The sequence below is a fragment of the Equus przewalskii genome, chromosome 1, assembly GCF_037783145.1.
Source record: "Equus przewalskii isolate Varuska chromosome 1, EquPr2, whole genome shotgun sequence".
NCBI lineage: Eukaryota > Metazoa > Chordata > Mammalia > Perissodactyla > Equidae > Equus > Equus przewalskii.
In genome coordinates, this window is record NC_091831.1 from 93,055,525 (window position 1) to 93,075,683 (window position 20,159).

Here is a 20,159-nt window from a genome sequence, read left to right on the forward strand (position 1 = left end):
TGATTTTATACTTCTTTAATAAATACCAAGTAATGATGTAAAATGTTTTGAAATGTTTAATCTTGATAGCGGAGGTCGTGGATGTTATTATTTTTTGCATCCTTCTGCATGTCTCTAATATTTCCTAATCTACAAGACACAGACCCTCTTCAGAGCTGTCCAGAACATCTTTATGCACATCCGCATTTGTGCTGAGAGTCGCTTCTGGACTGTGAAGGAGGAGGAGAACCGTTGAGGCTGACGGGCTGGTGACAGGTGAGGTTGAGCCCTGGCTGGAGCCGGAGTCTGCGGAGACCACAAGGAGCCTTGGAGAGGACCGTGAAAAGGGGCCGGGGCTGAGGAGCCACGAGGTTCCACCGGGGCGGGGATGGTGTCTCAAGTTCGTGCACATCAGGAGATAGTTTACAAACTGAGATCCAGATGAAGGCACTTCTCTCCTGGGTGGGCCTCCGCGCCTGTCAGCGGAGCGCAGCGCGGGTGGAAGCGGGCTGGGGGCGGGGGGACCGCGGGCCCCGCAGCCTGGGACCAAGCGAGAGGCCGGCTCAAGCTTAGGTCGCCCGCTTTTCCGCCCCTGAAGTAAATCGTTATAATTGTGGGAACGGGAGAAGGGTGTTAAAACTGTTCCAAAATCGTCACGTAAATCCAAAGGCCAGGATTTCCCCAAATGGGAGTATTGCAGTAACATGGGCCCGGGGCTTCTCCCACGCGGCCGAGCCATTTCGCTTTGCTGACGGGGTTTCCTGTGTCTCTGCGCGCTGCGGGCTCCTGCGCCGGGCTTGGAGTCGCTGGGCCGGGGCGGGCGGCGGGCTCCGGAGGCCGGGCTGGGGCGCCGTGTGGCGGGCTCGAGAGGCCGTGTGCGGGGCTGGCGCGCGGGTGGGCGGGGCCTGTCCAGGCGCCCGGGCCGGCGCTGGGTGGGCGGGGCCTTATGGGGGCGGGGCCGGCGCGCGGGGGCGGGCCTGGCGCGCTCCCGGCCGCTCGCGGGCTGTGGGGCCGCGGCGGCTCCTCTGCCGGGTCGCGCCGGAGGCCGTGCTTCGGGCGGCGGCCTGGGCGGCCTGCGGACGGACGGACGGCCGGGCGGAGGCGCAGGCCCCGCGCCCGCCGCGTGCCCCTGCGGCGGCGCCGGCCCGCACCATGGCCGCGTCGCCGGGCTCGGGCAGCGCCAACCCGCGGAAGTTCAGTGAGAAGATCGCGCTGCACACGCAGCGGCAGGCCGAGGAGACGCGGGCCTTCGAGCAGCTCATGACCGACCTCACCCTGTCGCGGGTGAGGGCCTGCGCCGGCGCGGGCGGCCAGGGGCGCGGGCGGGACCCGCCGGCGGGGAGAGGGCGCGCGGGAGCGGGGCGGGCGGGCGGCCGCGGCCTCGGGGCTTCCCCGCCTCCCGGCGCCTCAGGCTGTTGGCGGACGCCGCGCAGGGGGGACTGCGGCGCGGGCCGCGGTGCGGGGGCCGGGGCGGGCGGAGCGGCCGCGGGGGAGGCGCCGGCAGCCCCGAGAGGAAATCGCGAAGGGCCCGGAGGCGGGCGGCGCGGCCCCGCGTTGCTCGGAACCTCCACCCCCTCGGCGTGCAGGGCCGCGGGCCGCGGTCGCCCTCAAAGCCGCTTCGGGGCCGGGTACCGGCGTGTGATCCCGCGGCGAGCGTGAGGCTTTGCTCCTCGCGCTCCTGGGAGGCGCTTCCTCGAGTCCGGTTCCCGGTGTTTCCTGAGACCCGGCAAGGTGCATGGCGCTGCAGGAGACCGAGGGGGGCCCGGGGGTATGAGTAAGGCGCGAGCCGGGACAAACACCGGCGAGGTCGGCTGACTGCTGAGCGAAGCGGTGGAGGATGGAGAGCCGGCGCTAGCGTGCGCGCGGGACCCGGAGGAGGGTCGGCCTGAGCCGGGCCGGCCTTGAGCATCCTGAAGGCTGACCTTGAAGGACCATCGGGATGATGGGGGAGGATCTGCAGATGCTGGGGCCGGGGGCGCAGCTTGAAGAAGAGCTGAGAACAGAGTTGCAAACTGGCGGTCCCTGGCTCAGCGAGCTGCAGGCATCTTTTTTTTTTTTTTTTTTTGGCTAGGGCTGTGTTTGGGAAAACTGCTTGACTCTGTTGCCAGAATTTTTTAATTGTGAGATTTTCATTTAAAAATCAAAATTTCTTTCTTTTTTCTTTTGTTTCTCTCTCTTTCTCTATATATATCCTGAATTCCCATATGACAGTCATATGGGAATGGAGCTGGAGCTGGGTGGTGGTTGCCCCGCCAATGGAGCGTGAATTCTCTAGTTGGCCACACTTGTCACCACACCCTGTCATGATCCCCCACACTGGGGCTAGGTGTCACTCGCCATTTGTCATATTTTCGATGGTGTTTTCTTTTAGTGAAGTTAAGGGGAAAGTGAAATATTTCTTACACTTACACTTCTGTCATGCTGAGAAAAAAATATGTGGATAAAGAAGACTGAGGATTTCAAGAAACTTTTTTTCTGGGGGCTGGCCCGGTGGTGTAGTGGTGGTAGTTCCAGAGCTGTGCTTTGGTAGCCTGGGTTCATGGGTTTGCACCCCGGGCACAGACCTACACACTGCTCATTGAGCCGTGCTGTGGGGTCCCACATAGAGGACCTAGAAGGACTTACAACTAGAATATACAACTATGTGCTGGGGCTTTGGGGAGAAAAAAAAAAAAAAAGAGGAAGATTGGCAACAGATGTTAGCTCAGGGCCAGTCTTCCTTGCCAAAAACAAAAAAATTTTTTTTCTCACGCCTTACTAGCTTCACTCATTTATTACCTGCCTGATATCCACAGGCATTTACGTTTGTGATCTTGGTTCGATTCAGGGATGAACATTACAAGCTCAGAGCACATTGAGGAGAATGTGTGAAAACTGAGGATTAATGCTGGGGCCTGTGTTGTTTAGATACATAAATTGTATATGTACAAATACGAACACTCTATATGTCTGTATACCTAGAGTGGATCCAATCTCTCACCCAATTCATGAATTCCCTTTAAAACATCCCTGACGGATGAAGCCATGAGTAACGTACAGATTCTTTTAAAGGCAAAATTTTTTCACAGATCCTCAGTGTTCACTTTAAATGAATTTGATTATGTTACTCAATTGTGTTCAGACATAAACTCACATATAACATCGTTTGCTTAAAGCTGTGATACAACTGCAAACTAAAACACATGTACAAAATAAATTCAACCAAAGGTAAAAATAAATTCAATAAATTCAGAGTAACAACATTAATTTAATGTGAGAAATGCTGTTCAGCTGAACTGAATTGAAGCTCTCACTGTGAATATGCGGCTAACCACTATAGCTCAGATTCTCTTGAGTTTAGCAGGCCTGATGAGCTGTGCCCCATGTGATAACTCAGGCCACTCCTCTTCTCTGTTCTGATTACCACAAAATCATGGTGTCACTTTGCCCTTCACCTGGTTCAGGACATCATTTACATGTTAATTCTGCCTGTATTCTTTTCTGCTCTACCCATTGCTAGTACAGTAATACTACTGGGCTCCACTGTGTTCATAAACATGAAGGCAAATGATAACACTGAATTTGCCAGTAATATTTAAAAAAAATTTTTTTTGGGGGGGAAGGTTAGCCCTCAGCCAGCTGCTGCCAGTCCTCCTCTTTTTGCTGAGGAAGACTGGCCCTGAGCTAACATCCATGCCATCTTCCTCTACTTTATATGTGGGATGCCTACCACAGCATGGCTTGCCAAACAGTGCCATGTCCGCACCCGGGATCCAAACTGGCGAACCCTGGGCCACCGAAGCGGAACGTGCGAACTTAAGCGCTGCCCCACCAGGCCGGCCCCAATAATATTTAAAAATTTTAAGGGTTATTTTCCTAATAAAGTCACAAAACTTAACACTTCTCATAGAGAACTCTTAGATCCCCAAGCGTATGTGTGAACCTCCAAGGGTCTGAAGATCCCAGGTGCAGAAGAATCCATCTAGTTCTTTATTGGTAACCGCATGGCAGATATACTGATTTTCCATTCCCGGTTTATGGCAGACATGCTTACTCATGGGGCAGACATTGCTAATCAGTCTCAGTACTTTTACCTCTCTGAGCATGTGTTGGGCTTCAGGTCCTTCTCTGCATAATCACAGCTAATCCTTCAGAGTTGGAGTTAAATCCTGTTTGCCTAGTAGGTGGGATGGACTAGATTATGGAGAATGTTTTACTCTAGCTTTAGGGGTTCAGCCTTCTCAGGAAGCAGTGGGAAAATTCTGAGAAGAGAATCCTAGGAGGCTCAGTTCGGAGGTGGTACCTGGGCTGGTAAGGCGAGGATGGAAGCAGAGGCAGGTACGCGCAGAAGGAGGCCGTCCTTTTGTTCCTTTGTTAATCTGTCGGTACTAGAGTGCCCACTGTAGTTAGGGGGTGTGCGTGGGGGAGCTGAAGATGTGGTGTCTCACTTCAAAGAGCTTATTAATTTGTTCAGCAGGTGCTTACTGAGTCCCTAGTGTGTGTCAGGAGTTAGGATGGACACTGGGGATATAGTGGTGAGTAGGCCAAACACAGTCTCCTCATGGATTTTAGGATTTTATGGGAAAGACATCCAGTTGACAAGTAAGGACACATTTTGTTGACTGTTACAAAGGCACAAGCAGATGGAGCTCTGAGAGTGTGTGGTAGGGAGTCCTCACCTCATCTAGTGGCCCGGAGGATTCCTGGGAGTGGGGAAGGCATTTGGGGGTATATGCTTATGTGTTGAGGGAGGAAGAATGTTCCAGCACAGGGGGCAAAGTTTCTACAAGGGGATGAGGAGGGCGATTTGAGTTGAGGCATTCACAGAGGTCAGATTGTAGAGACGAGGTTTGGGATGTGATCCTGAGGACAGTGGGAAGTCATTGCAGCTGTTGAACCAGGGGAACTTTGCGTTTTAAACGATGCCTCTAGCTCCAGAATGGTGGGTGGAAAGAGGAGGAGGCAGCAGAGAAACTGTTTGGAGGTTGAAACACTAGTCTGGGAGATGTGATGATGGCATTGACTGGGCTGATAGCAACAGGGAGGCAGAGACGGGAACAGACTGATACTTAGGAGGTAGAAAGGACCAGACTTGGTGAACGGTTGAGGGAAGTGAGGGAGAGGGAGGACTCGAGCATGATCCTCAGCTTTCAGACTTGAGCCATTTCAGGATGTCCTCCTTTAAGAGAGGGAGCACTGGCAAGAGTAAGTCGGGAGCAGACTCCTCAATGTCAAGAGATGCTGAGTTCGAGGTGCTGAGAGGCAAAGTTTAAGTAGAGATGGTCCAGCAAGCAGTTTGTGTGTGGTCCTGGAGCTCAGGAGGGAAGTTCAGGCTAGTGATATAAACGTGGGAATCTTTGGTGTGTAGCTGTGGGAGTAGATTCAGCTGCCTAGGAAGAATTTCTAGAACAGATCTTGCAAGTTGGTGGCCTAAATTCTAATTTGGCCCTCTGATGTATTTTGGGGTGGTAGGGGGAAGGCAAATGTGTTTTTTAAAAAAAACTAGGGCCAAGAATGAATGTTGAGATTTTATATTAAAATCTGGACTTTGGCTTCTTTTGAAAAACGAGATTATCTAACAACATTCACCCTACATTTCTGCATGGCAGCAGTTGCCTGGAGCTGAGTAGTGGCTGCCCCCATTAGATAGGGCATGTGTATGTTTTTCAGTTTGCCACAGTCCCTACCACTCCCTGTGGTGTTCCTCACAGTCATTCCAGCCCTCTTCACTTAGTTATCTTCCGTACTGGCACCTGTAGGCATTTGAGTTTATGACCCCTCCTGTAGAGTGAGGTGTGAAGAGCGCCTAGGAGAAGCCCAAGAAGCTCCACCATTTATAGGGGAGGGCAAGGAGGAGGAACCAGAAAAAAAGACTGAAGAGCACCCAGAGGTAGGGGAAAAGCCAGGAGGATCCTTTTTAAGAGGAAGGAGTGTCAGCCAGCTGAGCCCGGTGCTGCTGACTGGGTCTGGCGTGATAAGGACGTGTGCTTTGGTCCGGTCACGTGGAGGTCGTTGCTAACCTTGGGGAGAGTTGCTGTGTCCGCAGAGTGCTGGGTGGAAGGGAGGTTGTGGGGCACTGAGGAATGGATGGGAGAAAATGGAGACAAGGTTGGGAACTTGTTCAAGAAGGTCGGCTTAGAAGGACAACTTGTAGTGTTGAGAAACCGCCAGATAAACTCAGCACATCGACTTGGAGTGTTAATTTGGCTTGAATATTTAAAAAACCATTATTTTTAGATTAAAATAAATTAGATACGTTATGGAGTAGCGAGGCCTCTGAGGGGGTGGAGAAAGGAGACTAGAAAGATTAGGTTTGGGCTAAATGTTGAGTGTTATCTTTGCCAGGCTCTGTGCTGATCTCTTTATATTCATTATCTCACGTAGTTCTCATAATGACCCTATGGAGTGTGTTTCTAGAATGTTCTTCATTTTGCTTGAGAGGTAAGGTTGCATGGCTGGTAAGTGGCTGAGCTGCGATTTGAATCTGACTGTCACACTGAATGTCTGTATACTCAGCTGCTTTTTTTTCCATAAGGATATCAAATTGTACCAGTGGCAGTTATTGAAAACACTTTTCTTTCCCCATTGAATTGCTATGATGCTTTTCTCAAAAATCAATTGGCCATATATGTGTGGGTCTATTTTTGGATTCTCTCTTCTGTTCTGTTGATCTATACATCTCTCTTTTGGGCAATAGCCTGGATTTCTGTAGCTTTATAATTAGTCTTGAAATGAAGTAACTTAAGTCTTCCAATTTTGCTCTTTTTAAAAATTGCTTTGGCTACTGTAGGTTATTGGCTCATCTGTAAATTTTAGAATTATCTTGTCAGTTTCTATAAAAAGGCCTGCTGGGGTTTTGTTTGGGATTGTGTTGACTATTAGAGACCTTTTCAAAAAGGAATTAGTGAGGCTTAGATCTCATTTCATAAAGACATTGAAGGAAATTCCACTAAAATGTGTGACTATAGGCTAACAGTTGTTAACTCAAGTTACAGGGTGAGGCAGTTGAGGAAAAGGAGTGAAGGGGCCAGGAATGAGATGATAAATGGTTGCTGATCTCGGGTCGTAGTGGAGGAATAATAGGGTACAATGAGGACTCGACAACGGGGGAACCCAAGCCACGTCTAAGGGGGCGGTCCCTTCTCAGCGCTGGGCATTGTTGCCATGCAAGAATGTGGGTTTAGTGTTGTCTGATCTCTCAATCAAGAGAAGTTGGAAATTCAGATATTTATGCAGTCTGCCAATTTTAAAGTTAAAATTTCAAGCATTGAGTAGGTATCATGTGGGTCATACAGAACTCTCAAGGCTAAACGTGGCCTGTTTCCTGCCAGTTGGTGCTCTCCGCCTTAGGCTAGTCATTCTTTGGTTCTCATTTTCATCACCAGTGAGCATGATGGTGTGGAAGACAGTCCCTACAGTTCTTTCTAGCTCAATGATTCTGAATTTTAAAAGAGGAAAATATCAAAATTATTCAAGGGTTTAGAAGATAGTTGAGGGGCCGGCTCCATGGCCGAGTGGTTAAATTCGTGCGCTCCGCTGCGGCAGCCCAGGGTTCGGATCCTGGGTGCGGACATGGCACTGCTCGTCAGGCCACGTTGAGGCAGCGTCCCACATCCCACAACTAGAAGGACCTGCAACTAAGATATACAACTATGTACCGGGGGCGGCGGGGGGGAGGGGGTGGGGTGCGGGGTTTGGGAAATAAAGCAGGAAAAAAAACAAAAGATTGGCAACAGTTGTTAGCCCAGGTGCCAATCCTTAAAAACAAAAAAGATAGTTGAGAATATCAACAATAAAGATAGTATTTTGGGAAGTTGTCCAGAGCTTTACGTTTTACACCGTCATGTCTATCCTCTCTTATAACCCTTACGTTGTCTTTGTGAAATAGAGGGCAGAATAGCTTGCCCAACCCCAGGGGAGTTCCAGGTTACAGAGTCAGGTCTTCCAGTTCCAGCTCCAGTGCTCTTTTTACTGTAGTGCACTGGTCTTGGAAAGCTCCAGAAATAGGCGCTGTGGGAGGGAGAGCAGATATAGGAGACTGTGAGAGAGCCTTCAGCTCAGCTGAAAGCAGGTCTCTAGCTAGATTTAGAATTTAGCTTGGTTGAAGTGTCACGGCTTTTGGGTAAGAGTTGAAGCCTTTGTGAGGACTCTGAAATCAGGAACTTTGGCATGTTTTCCTCTGAGTAAGCCAGAGCCTGGCACAGTACCTGACACACAGTTAAAAGTTTTTATGGGGGCCGGCCCGGTGGCGCAGCGGTTAAGTTCGCACATTCCACTTCTCGGTGGCCCGGGGTTCGCCAGTTCAGATCCCGGGTGCGGATATGGCACTTCTTTGCATGCCATGCTGTGGTAGGCGTCCCACATATAAAAAGTAGAGGAAGATGGGCACGATGTTAGCTCAGGGCCAGTCTTCCTCAGCAAAAAGAGGAGGACTGGCAGTAGTTAGCTCAGGGCTAATCTTCCTCAAAAAAAAGTGAAGAAAAAAAAAATTTTTATGTAAGTGAGTAAATGGATGGATTGATGGAAGAAGGGATCAAAGGCTTTAGATCAAGGGGGCTGAGAATTTTGCCTAGAGAATTTCAAGGATAGAGTCAAATGCTTCTGGTAAGTGCTTTGAGAATGTTAAGATCAAAAGCTGAGACTTTATTCTTACAACTCAGCTGATAGATGGAAAAAGCTCACCATGTCCTCCTTCTCGTATTTGGCTCTCGGATCTGGGTTTTGATTAATAGATTATAACCGTCTCCCAGGGCAATATGTTTGAGAAATCAGATACTGTGGGTATAAGGAAGTTAAGGCTGCCAAAGGGTTTTGTATACTTTTAAAACTTCCAGACAGATGTAAGTCCTTATTTTTTGGAGATGCGTATTGAAATACGGAATGCCTGGGATTTCTTTTAGTGGGGTGCTGTGATAGCAGAGGGGGTAAAGATGGATCAAGAGTGGACATAAGTTGGGGCTGGCCCCGTGGCCGAGTGGTTAAGTTCGCGTGCTCCGCTTCAGGCGGCCCAGTGTTTCGTTGGTTCGAATCCCGGGCGCGGACATGGCACTGCTCATCAGACCACGCTGAGGCAGCGTCCCACATGCCACAACTAGAAGAACCCACAACGAAGAATGCACAACTATGTACCGGGGGACTTTGGGGAGAAAAAGGAAAAAATAAAATCTTTAAAAAAAAAAAAAAAAAAAAAAAAAAAGAGTGGACATAAGTTGATAATTATTGAAGCTGGAAGATAGATGGGGTTTCATTATACTCATCTTTATTTTATATGTATTTGAAAGTTATCATAATAAATGTAAAAACAAAATCAGAGAGCTTCATAGGCACAGCAATGCTTTTGGTCACTCAAACTTCACTTTTCTCTGAACTTTTAAATAGTGTGACCATCGAGGGAGAAATAGAAGAAAGGAAAAGAATATGGCAGAAATAAGAATGTGGGTTTTGAGTTAGACAGCCTTAGCTTGGCCTCTTCTTGCTGTGTGACCTTGTGCAAGTCTCTGAACTTCCTAGGTCTGGGGCTCCAGGTCTGCAAAAGCAGGATAATGTAGTCTCCTGTGGTGGTTGTGGAGAGGGTTAGGGATGAAGTGGGTAGTGCGTCTGAGGGCAGCATCTGGCTCGTCTTAGGGGCTCAGATCTGGTAATTATTATTATTATCATTAGACAAAGGCAGAGAGTAATGAAAGGGTAAAAATCTGCCTCAGGGTTCCTGTCTACCCTTTCTTCCCTACGTGAATTATAAGTGCCAAGGGTTATATAACCACAGAAGAAATTTATTATTTAAGAAACAGAACTCTTAAAGACCAAATGACCACTTTGGGGTTTACAAGAACTGTAACCAGTTTACTGCCTTTTGGAAAATGAAGGAAGAACTTGCAGAAGTAAGGCATCTTAAAACAGTGGGATACCATTTTATACCTGTTGAATTGGCCTTCTTCTTTACCCCAAATTAATGATAATATCGAGTGTTAGTGAGTTTTTTGGTGAGACTGTTTTCTCATATATATATTGGTATACCCTTTGGGAAAACATTTTGGCAGTATGTGTTGAGAGCCATCAAAAGGCCCATACCCAAACCTAGGAATTATTCTTTGGAATATGTTCTAAGGGAATAATTCAGAAGAGGAAATGTTATGTAGCCATTGAAAATGATTATGTAATATCATAGAAAAGACTTATGATGTAAGCATGTGAGATTGTACCTATGTTTTATGGTCACAACTGTGCAGTTATTACACATAAATGTAAATGGAGACTGAAAAAAAGCATGATGGGGAAGGAAAAACGGTTAATGTCTTAGAGTCATAGATAGAGGCTTAGTTTTCCTTTGAGAAATTCTTTTATTGGGTTGTTAAAGATTGTGCCTGCATGCCTACACATACACCCTCAAAGACCTTGCAAGAGTCCCTAGCTGTCCTGGTGCATGGGGCATTTGGAACCTGGATAAATTCTTTCCAAAAATAGACTAATCAAGCCAGAAGGCACTTGAAACCTGGAGGTTTTAAGTAGAGAAGAAATTGAAACCAAGACTTTCATTCTGGAGCCGTTTCTCTACAAAGCACCATACTTTGATGCTTCTTTCAGATCTTTGCTGTCGTCTCTCAACAGTCTTGAAATCGCTTTGTTTCCAGGTTCAATTTCAGAAGCTTCAGCAACTGCGCCTTACACAGTACCATGGAGGATCCTTACCAAATGTGAGCCAGCTGCGGAGCAGTGCGCCAGAGTTTCAGGTACCTCCAGATATTTGCTTTCTTTAAACTGAGTGGAGTGTAAAAAGATAGGCAGAGATTATATTTTAAAAGATTAGATCTTGAAGGATAAACTGGACCTTGATACAATTCAATGTTCTCCTGGGAAGTCCATCATTATTCTCTTTCCTGGCTTCTGCAGCGTAAGATTGTGTTATTTCACAAATAGTCTAATGCAGCACCATCCAGTAGAAATACAACGTGAGCCACCTATGTAATTTAAACTTTTCTAGTAGCTACAGTAAAGAAAAAGAAACGTATACTTTACTTTAATATTATTTAAATAATTATTTAACCCAAAGCGTCTAAAATATTATCATTTCAATATATAGTCAGTATAAAAAACGTTAATGAGATATTTCACATTCTTTTTTTTGTATGAAGTCTTTGAAATCTGATGTGTATTTTAGACTTAAAGTACATCTCAATTCAGACTAGCCACATTTCTCTCCCTTCATGTGGCCATTTCTGCCATGTTGGACAGTGCAGATCTAAGGCAAAGATAAGTGGTCTGTATTGCATTAGATTAGTGCAGTGTCTCAGGTGCTTTAACCATTCAGGTCAGTAAAGAGCCTTGTGCAAAACAGTGTGGAATTGTTTTGACAATGGTATATGATATTTTTGTTAAGAACAGAATTAGACTTACTTAGATATGCTAGTCTCTGAAAAATCAGGAGCATGTCATTCTAATTACACAATTTAAGATTTGGTGTTAAAGGTGAGATATGAACTTTAAGATGAAGCGTAGCTTTATTCTTTTGGATGCCTCTCCATTTTAAAAGTACTGTCATCTTTGTTTGTTGTAAAAACTGGGTTCACTTGTTTGATTATGTCCCATAGTACAAAAGTATTATTTAAATTGGAGACTTCCATTTGAGAGTGTTAATAGGAACCCTTAACTATAATGGTGATTAGAAAAAGTACAATGTAAACATGTTTCTATCCTACTTCCCTGGAATCTTGTCTTTAATATAATGACATTGGAATCTCACTATAGTACTGCTGATGTTAGAGATCTGCTTCTGTAGATCGAACTGTCTTATATGTTGGCCTATTGGATCATTCAGTATCCAAATAAAGTAGATCTCTGCTTTATGCTGGATTTCATGCTTAAGAAAATAGAGCATTGTCAGAGTTTGTTGTGTTTGAGATCCTGATTTTGTGGTCTTTATATAAATGTGACTTTATTGTCAGATTTAGAGGAATACAGAATTTACTCTCAGGTCCCTTTCCTGTTTCACTGGGGAGTGGGATGAAGTGACAGCCTTGGCCTTCCTGGGATTCATTCTTTGAATACTTTTTTCACTTTGAAACAATCACAAACTTACAGAAAAGTTGGAAGTACCATACAAGTAATGTTTTTTCCCTTTGAGAATAAGTTGCTGACCTGATGCCATATCACCCCAAAATATTTCACTGTGTATTTCCTGTAATCAAGGATATTGTCCTACATAACTAAAATAGCACCATCAAAATCAGGAAATTAACAGTGATACATTATTCCCGTCTGATCCTCAGATGCCGTTCAAGTTTCACCTAGTGTCCATTACTGTCCCCTATAGCAAAAGGATCCAGTTCAGAATGACATGTATTTAGTTATTGTCTTTAGTTCCCTTCGGTCTGGAGCAGTTTTTCAGTCTTTTATTTTTGACATTAAAAAAAATAATTTTTGACTTTTGTGACCTTGTGACTTTTGAAGATTATAGGCCAGTTATTTTGTAGAATAACCCTCACTTGGGGTTTATCTGATGTTTCTTCGTGACTATGCATCTTTGGCAAGAATAACCCAGAAGTGATGTGGTTATTGTATCCCACTAAGTGGGTGATTTTCATTTGGCCTGTTACTTTTATCAATTAAGGTGATGTCTGTTAGGCTTCTCCACTGTTAAGTTACACTTCCTCTTTGTATTAATAGATATTTTGTGAGGAGATATTTTATCCTGATTCTCATCAAACTTTCAATTTATACATTTATTTATTTCTGTATATATGATTTTGTGGTTTCTTATTTTAGTCAATGCATTATAATATATAACTATTATTGTTATTATTTTGATCCTCACATTATCCCTTTAGGGGATAGTTAGGCCAATGGGAGCCCTCTTCCCGGGATTCTTCTTGACAAACTGAGGAAAAAAGGGAATCCCAGAAGCATAGATTTTCTTTTCGTTTTTTTTTTTTTGAGGAAGATTAGCCTTGAGCTAACTACTGCCAATCCTCCTCTTTTTGCTGAGGAAGCCTGGCCCTGAGGTAACATCCATGCATATCTTCCTCTACTTCATACGTGGGACGCCTACCACAGCATGGCTTTTGCCAAGCGGTGCCGTGTCTGCACCCGGGATCTGAACCGGCAAACCCCGGGCTGCTGATAAGTGGAACGTGTGAACTTAACTGCTGTGCCACCGGGGCAGCCCCTAGGTTTTCTTTTTTAAGTAAACATTCTGAAGTATAATTTACATATGGTACAATTGCCCTTGTTTAGGTATACAGTTCTATGTTGTATAATCACCACCACAATCAAGAAATAGGACAGTTCCATCATCCCCAGAAAGGTCCCTTATGTCCCCGTGTGATCTCTCACCCCCCCGCTCCCAGCCTCTGGAACCACTGAGCTGTAGTTTTGCCTTTTCCAGTGTGTCCTGTAAATGGTATCAAAAATACGTAGCCTGCCGAGTTCTTCCACGTAGCATAGTGCACGTGAGACTCATCCATGTTGTTGTGTGTGTTAGTTTCCTGGGGCTGCTATAACAGAGAACATAAACTGGGTGGCTTAAAACAGCAGCCATTTCGTCTCTCACAGTTCTGAGGCTGAAGGTCTGAAATCAGGCTGTCAGTAGGGCCATGCTCTTTGAAGGCTCTAGGGAAGAAGCCTTCCTTGCTCCTCCTGGCTTGTGTTAGTTGCCACCAGTCCTTGGTGTCCCCTGCTTTGTAGCTCCATCACCCCACTCTCTGCCTCCATTGCATATGACCTTCTTCCCTCTTTGTCTCTGTGTTCAAATCTCCCTCTCCCGTCTCTTATAAAGCCATCAGTCATTGGATTTAGGGCCCACTCTCATCTGGTATGACCTCATCTTAACTTGATTACATCTGCAAAAATTCTCTTCTCAAATAAGGTCACATTCACAGGTACTTGGGGTTAGGACTTGAACGTATCTTTTTGGGGAACATAATTCAACCCACTTCATTGTATTTATCCGTAGTCCATTCCTTTTTATTGCTGAGTAGTATTCCATTGTATGGAGGTGCTATAGTTTGTTTATCCGTTCATCAGTTGGTGGGCATTTGGATTGTTTCTACCTTTTGGCAGTTGTGGGTAAAGAAGGATACTATAGACATTCACATACAGTTCTTGTGTGAACACCTGGCAGTGGAACTGCTGAGAAACATGGTAAGTGTGTATTTAACTTTATGAGAAACTGCCAAACTGTTTTACAAAATGGTTATACTATTGCACATTCCCACCAGCGGTGTATGAGAGTTCCAGTGACTGCACTCTCTCCAGCCTTGGTATTTCCGTTGTTTTTTTTAAATTGTAGTAAAAAACGCAACTTAAAGTTTACCATATTAACCATTTTTAAGTGTATGATTTAGTAGTGTTAAGTATATTCACATTGTTGTACAACCGATCTCCTGAACTTTTTCATCTTATAAAACTGAAACTCAGGGCTGGCCCCATGGCCTAGTGGTTAAGTTTGGTGCACTCCACTTCAGCGGCCCAGGTTTGGTTCCCAGGCACAGACCTGCAGTGTTTGTTGGCAGCCATGCTGTGGTGGTGACCCACATACAAAATAGAGGAAGATTGGCACAGATGTTAACTCATGGCGAATCTTCCTCAGAAAAACAAAAAACAAAAAACCTCCTGAAACTCTGTACTCATTAAATAGGTCTCCATTCCCTCTTCCCCCAGCCCCTGGCAACCACCATTCTACCTTTCTGTCTCTATGAATTTGACTGCTCTTGTTACCTCATATAGTGGAATCATACAGTACTTGTCTTTGTGACTGGCTTATTTCACTTAGCATAATGTCCTCAAGGCTCAATCATATTGAAGCATGTGACAGGATTTCCTTCCTTTTTAAGGCTGAATAATACTCCATTGTATGTATATGCCACATTTTGTTTATCCATTCATCCATCAGTGGACATTTGGGTTGCTTCCACCTCTTGGGTATTGTGAATAATGCTGCTATGAATATGGGTGTGTAATTATCTCTTGGAGATCCTGCTGTCAGTTGTTTTATGTATATACCCATAAGTGAGACTGCTGGATCATATGATAATTCTATTTCTAATTTTTTGAGAAACCCCCCAGACTGTTTTCCAGAGTAGCTACACCATTTTACCTTCCCGCCAACAGCATACAAGGGTTCTAATTTCTCCACATCATGGCCAACACTTGTTATTTTCTGTTTATTTTATTTTATTTTTTTCCTGATTGTAGTGATCCTAATGGGTGTGAGGTAGTGGTATTTCAGTTTAAAAAATTTTGGTCATTCTAGTGCCTGTGTGGTGGTATCTTACTGTGTTTTTTGTGGTGGTGGTTGTTTGGTGAGGAAGATTAGCTGTGCGCTAGCATCTGTCACCAGTCTTCCTCTCTTTGCTTGAGGAAGGTTGTCCCTGAGCTAACATCTGTGCCAGTCTTCCTCTATTTTGTATGTGGGACTCCACCACAGCATGATTTGATGAGTGGTGTGTAGGTCTGTGCCTGGGATCCAAACCCATGAACCCTGGGCCGCTGAAGTGGAATGCGCAAACTTAACCACTACATCACTGGCTGGCCCCTCATTGTGGTTTTAATTTGCATTTTCCTAATGACTAATGATGTTGTACACCTTTTTGTATGCTTATTTACCATTTTTATATCTTCTTTGGTGAAGCCTCTCTTCAGATCTTTTGCCCGGTTTTTAAAGTGAATTCATTTTCTTACTATTGAGTTGTGAGAGTTCTTTATATATTTTGGATACCATTTCTATATCAGATATGTATTTTGCAAATATTTTCTCCCAGTCCATGGCTTCTCTTTTCATTTTTTTAACAAAGTCTTGAAGTATAGAAGTTTTAATTTTGATGCAGTCTAGTTTAGCAGTTTTGTTCTTTTATGATTTGTGCCTTTTTGTGTCTTATCTAAGAATTCTTTGCTTAACTTGGGGTCAAGCAAAGATTTTTTTCCTATGTATTCTTATAGAAGTTTTATAGTTTTTTTCGTTTTTTTGAGGAAGATTAGCCCTGAACTAACTATTGCCAGTCCTCCTCTTGTTGCTGAGGAAGACTGACCCTGAGCTAACATCCATGCCCATCTTCCTCTACTTTATACGTGGGATGCCTACCACAGCATGGCTTTTGCCAAGTGGTGCCGTGTCTGTACCCGGGATCCGAACCGGTGAACCCCCTGGCCTCCGAGAAGTAGAACGTGTGAACTTAACCGCTGCACCACCGGGCTGGCCTCAAGTTAATTTTTTATGTCATGCAAAATATAGGTTGGAGGACCACTCTTTCTGCATATGGATGTTGAATTGTTCCAGCTCCATTTGTTGAGAATATTTTCCTTTTGCTATTGAATTACCTTGGCATCTTGTTGAAAATCAGCTGGCCATGTATGTGTGCGTCTATTTCTGGACTCTACTGTTCCATTGGTCTCTGTGTCTATCATTTTGCTGATACCATACTGTCTTGATTGCTGTGCCTTTATAGGAAGGCTTGGAATTAGATAGTGGGAGTCCTCCAACTTTGTTCTTTTTCAGAGTTGTTTTGCTTATTTTATTCTTTTGCTTATCCATAAAATCTTAGAATCAACGTGTTGAGTTCTACAAAAAAACCTGCTGGGATTTTAAATGAGATTGCATTGAATCTATAGATCAGATTGGGGAAAACTGACATCTTAATAATACTGAGTCTTCTAATCCATGAACATGGTACAGAAGCACAGATTTTGATTCAAGTTAAGTTGCTTATAATTATTTATTTAAACACAATCCCCTTCCTTTTGTGTTTGTAGATCACTTTGGAATTTATAAAATGCTTTCACATCTGTTATTTTAATGGATCTTTACAGCATTAGTTGGTAAGCATCATACTATTTTATTGTTGATTAAAGGTCAATTTTCTATCCTAAAGGAAGATCTAAAAGCACATTCTTTTCCTCTAACCCATTGGTCCCTTACACAGAGAACACAGACTTATCAGATGAGTAAACCAAAGCAAGCTTTGCAGGCTGCCTTCTGATAATCCTTAGCAAGGGGCAGGTCTTCAGTGAGGTGGCTAGAGTTACAGCCCTCATATCTCCAGCCAGGGCCTGCAATAGTACGTTGAAGGCAGACAGGAGGAAGTGGGCTTTATCTTTTTCTCTGAGGGCTAGGGCTGTCTTTTCTGGTTACGGGAAGGATAACTGTTCTCTAGCATGTTCCAGCCTGCATAGCAGCCAGGGCACCTGTTGGCTGTGTGGCCTGATTCTCAGGCAGCTACAGAGAGAGGGACAGAGGGCTTCTCTCTGCGTAGGGCTATCTGGGTGTAGTTGTAGCCTTTCATGGTCTTCATGTGATCCAACTAGTCCTTTCAAATTGTATCACTAAAAACTAATCACACTTCTACGTTTCTGACTATTACAGTTTTACAAAATTGCATCATCTTGTTTATAACTGAGGGTTTATAGTTCTAACTAATTTAGGGAACAATGTGGTGGCTAAAGGCAGGAAGCCTTGTTGTATGACAGTAAAGGCTTGGAGGGCCAGGTCCAGAACAGTGATTTTCTTGAGGCCCACTACCAATACGGGTGGGTATAATGAGGCCTAGAGCTTGTATAGCAAGTATGTAAGAGAACCAAAACTTAGAAATCAAGCCTTTGACTCGTAGTTCAATTTCGGTGCCTTCTTTTGCTGCATTTCCTTTCAAATTTTTATAAAATTCTTTTAAAAAATGATTGGCAAGGGGCTGGCCCTGTGGCCGAGTGGTTAAGTTCGCGCGCTCCGCTGCAGGCGGCCCAGTGTTTCGTCGGTTCGAATCCTGGGCGCGGATATGGCGCTGCTCGTCAGACCACGCTGAGGCAGCGTCCCACATGCCACAACTAGAGGAACCCACAACGAAGAATACACAACTATGTGCTGGGGGGCTTTGGGGAGAAAAAGGAAAAAAAATAAAATCTAAAAAAAAAAAAAAAAAAATGATTGGCAAAAGGTAGTTAAATTCAAACAAATGGAAAACATAAGTATCAATATTAATCTCAAAATACTGCTAATAATAGCCAACATTTATTGAGTACATGCTATGTGCCAGACAATGCATTGAGCTCTTTACATAGATTATTTAGTCTTCACAAAAACCCTCTGGGGTTGGTATATGTGTTTGTTAATTGTCATAGCATTATTTGACTTTATGTGATGAAGCAAGATAGCAACAAATTGCGAAAGACAACAACTCCTAGTAAACTGAGATGAATGTGACAATAGCACAATTGTAGATTTTTAATTCACTGTAGTGGCTGAGCCAGTATTCAAAATAAAGATAAAAGAGAGTGATATCATTAACAATCAGAATTACTGTATACAACAATTTATTCTATAAAAAGATAAGATACTCTTGATTATGAAAATGACACTTGGGGGCTGGCCCAGTGGCGTACTGGGTAAGTTCACACGCTCTGCTTTGGTGGCCTGGGGTTCCCGGGTTCGGATCCCGGGTGTGGACCTGCACATTGCTCGTCAAGCCATGCTGTGGTGGCATCCCACGTACGAAATAGAGGAAGACTGGCACAGATGTTAGCTCAGCGACAATCTTCCTCACCAAAAAAAAAGTGGGACTTGCTTATTATAGAAAACAGGTAACGTCCCTGTTCACATTTTGGCTCTTTTCTTTCAATAGTTTTGCTGTGACTATAAATATTTTAAACAAAATCAACATCATACTGCTGTATAGTTTGTATCTTTTTTGTGTGTCATGAACGTTTTCCCATATGTTTAAATGATCTTCAAAACATTTCTAGTGACTTAGGATATTCCATGACATGGATGTACCACAGTTTATTTAACTGCTCTCTTATTGTTGGACATTTGGGTTGTTTTCACCATTTGTTCATAAGATACGTGTGTCTGTATAAATTGATCATATACTAGGCCAAATAAATTCTTGGTAAATTAAAAAAGGAGAAATTGAATCTGAGCATAAATGATAAAATTGTAATAAATAATTAAATTTAAATTAAAAAATCCAGCCACTTGAAAAACTTTTAAATCCTTTTCAAAAACTATAAGGTACATTATCAGTGGCAAGTTAGAATACATAAAAGGGAAAAAGATCACATTTATAATAGCTTAAAAGTATATATGTATAAAACATTTGTTTTACTTAAAAATTTATAAGAACTATATGAAAAAATCTAAAAAACATCAGTGAAAATAAAAAGCTAAAAGATTGCCTTCACTCTGAAAATCTGATGAAAGCTGTGAATCCCTCCTGAGAAAAATATATACAGATGTACACATACTCTCATCCACTTCTTTTTTAAATAAACTTTTTAGTAGGGAAAATTTCAAACATATTACACTCATTTTGTGTGTATTTTGCATGTATCTTGATCGCATATCAAGAGCTCTTGGCCTAGGATGATTTACATTTATAAGTTTGTTTTAAATATAAAAAATAATTCCCTTTATCTTTCTGTACCTGGTTTTCTGAATCTGTAAAATATATATAGAGGAAAATTGTGGAAAATGATTCAGTAACTTAGTATGGGGTTAGACAGGCAGAAAAGAAGTTGTCTGAAACACCTATGCCTTTGCCGTTGCTGCCTTAATCCTCAAGCATCCTTTATCAGCCTTTAAATCACTTCTGTCCTCATGCGGAAAATCCATTCCTGAATGGGTAATTGCAGGCCTGATCTTGAGAGCTGCTGCTTTGAATTTGCAAGTGATATCGTAAGTGGCCTATAGGTAGCACCATGCATAAGCTTCCTTTCTGCAGCTGAAGCTCGCCTCTCAGAGCTCCCCCAGGCTCCTGTCTTCCTCACTGTAGGCTGTGGGGGCCTGGGAAGGGGGAAGGGCAGCAGAAGCAGGTTTGGTTGAAGGGTTGAGCAGTGCCCGCCCTCCACCCAGCACAGGGAACGCTCCCAGCTCCAAGGAGCTGAATTCCAAGCAGGTGCAAAACATCTGTAGTGAAACAGGAGAGGCGGATTCTCACTGAACATTCTCGCAGATTGTGTAGGGCAGAGTGATGAGATGAACAAGGCACCTGTCCATCTTGTACTTCCTGTTTCCGAAAGGAAGAGCTGAGGTTCCTTGATGCCATCCGGATAGCTTTGGGGTTAAACAACCTGAAGGGCTGCAGACCACCCTCCCACTGTGATTTAGGCACATCACTGAATTCTCTGACCTCATCTATAAATGACGGTAATGACAATTACTTGATATGGTTGTTGTAAGGACCTAATGAATGCAGAATAAATGCAGAAGAGCTTTGGAAAGTAAA

At 44.0% G+C, this 20,159-nt stretch overlaps 1 protein-coding gene across 2 annotated transcripts in view; it reads left to right on the plus strand.

Annotated features, from left to right (window-relative positions):
• Positions 1-964: 964 nt before the first annotated feature.
• CRTC3 (CREB regulated transcription coactivator 3) overlaps positions 965-20,159 on the plus strand; it is a 95,195-nt gene continuing 76,000 nt past the window's right edge. For both annotated transcript variants that reach the window (XM_070570977.1, XM_070570987.1), the window contains exons 1-2: positions 965-1,263; positions 10,587-10,685. In XM_070570977.1, the coding sequence (XP_070427078.1) occupies positions 1,132-1,263; positions 10,587-10,685 (231 nt within the window). In that variant the 5' untranslated portion in view covers positions 965-1,131. The remainder of the gene's footprint in view (positions 1,264-10,586; positions 10,686-20,159) is intronic.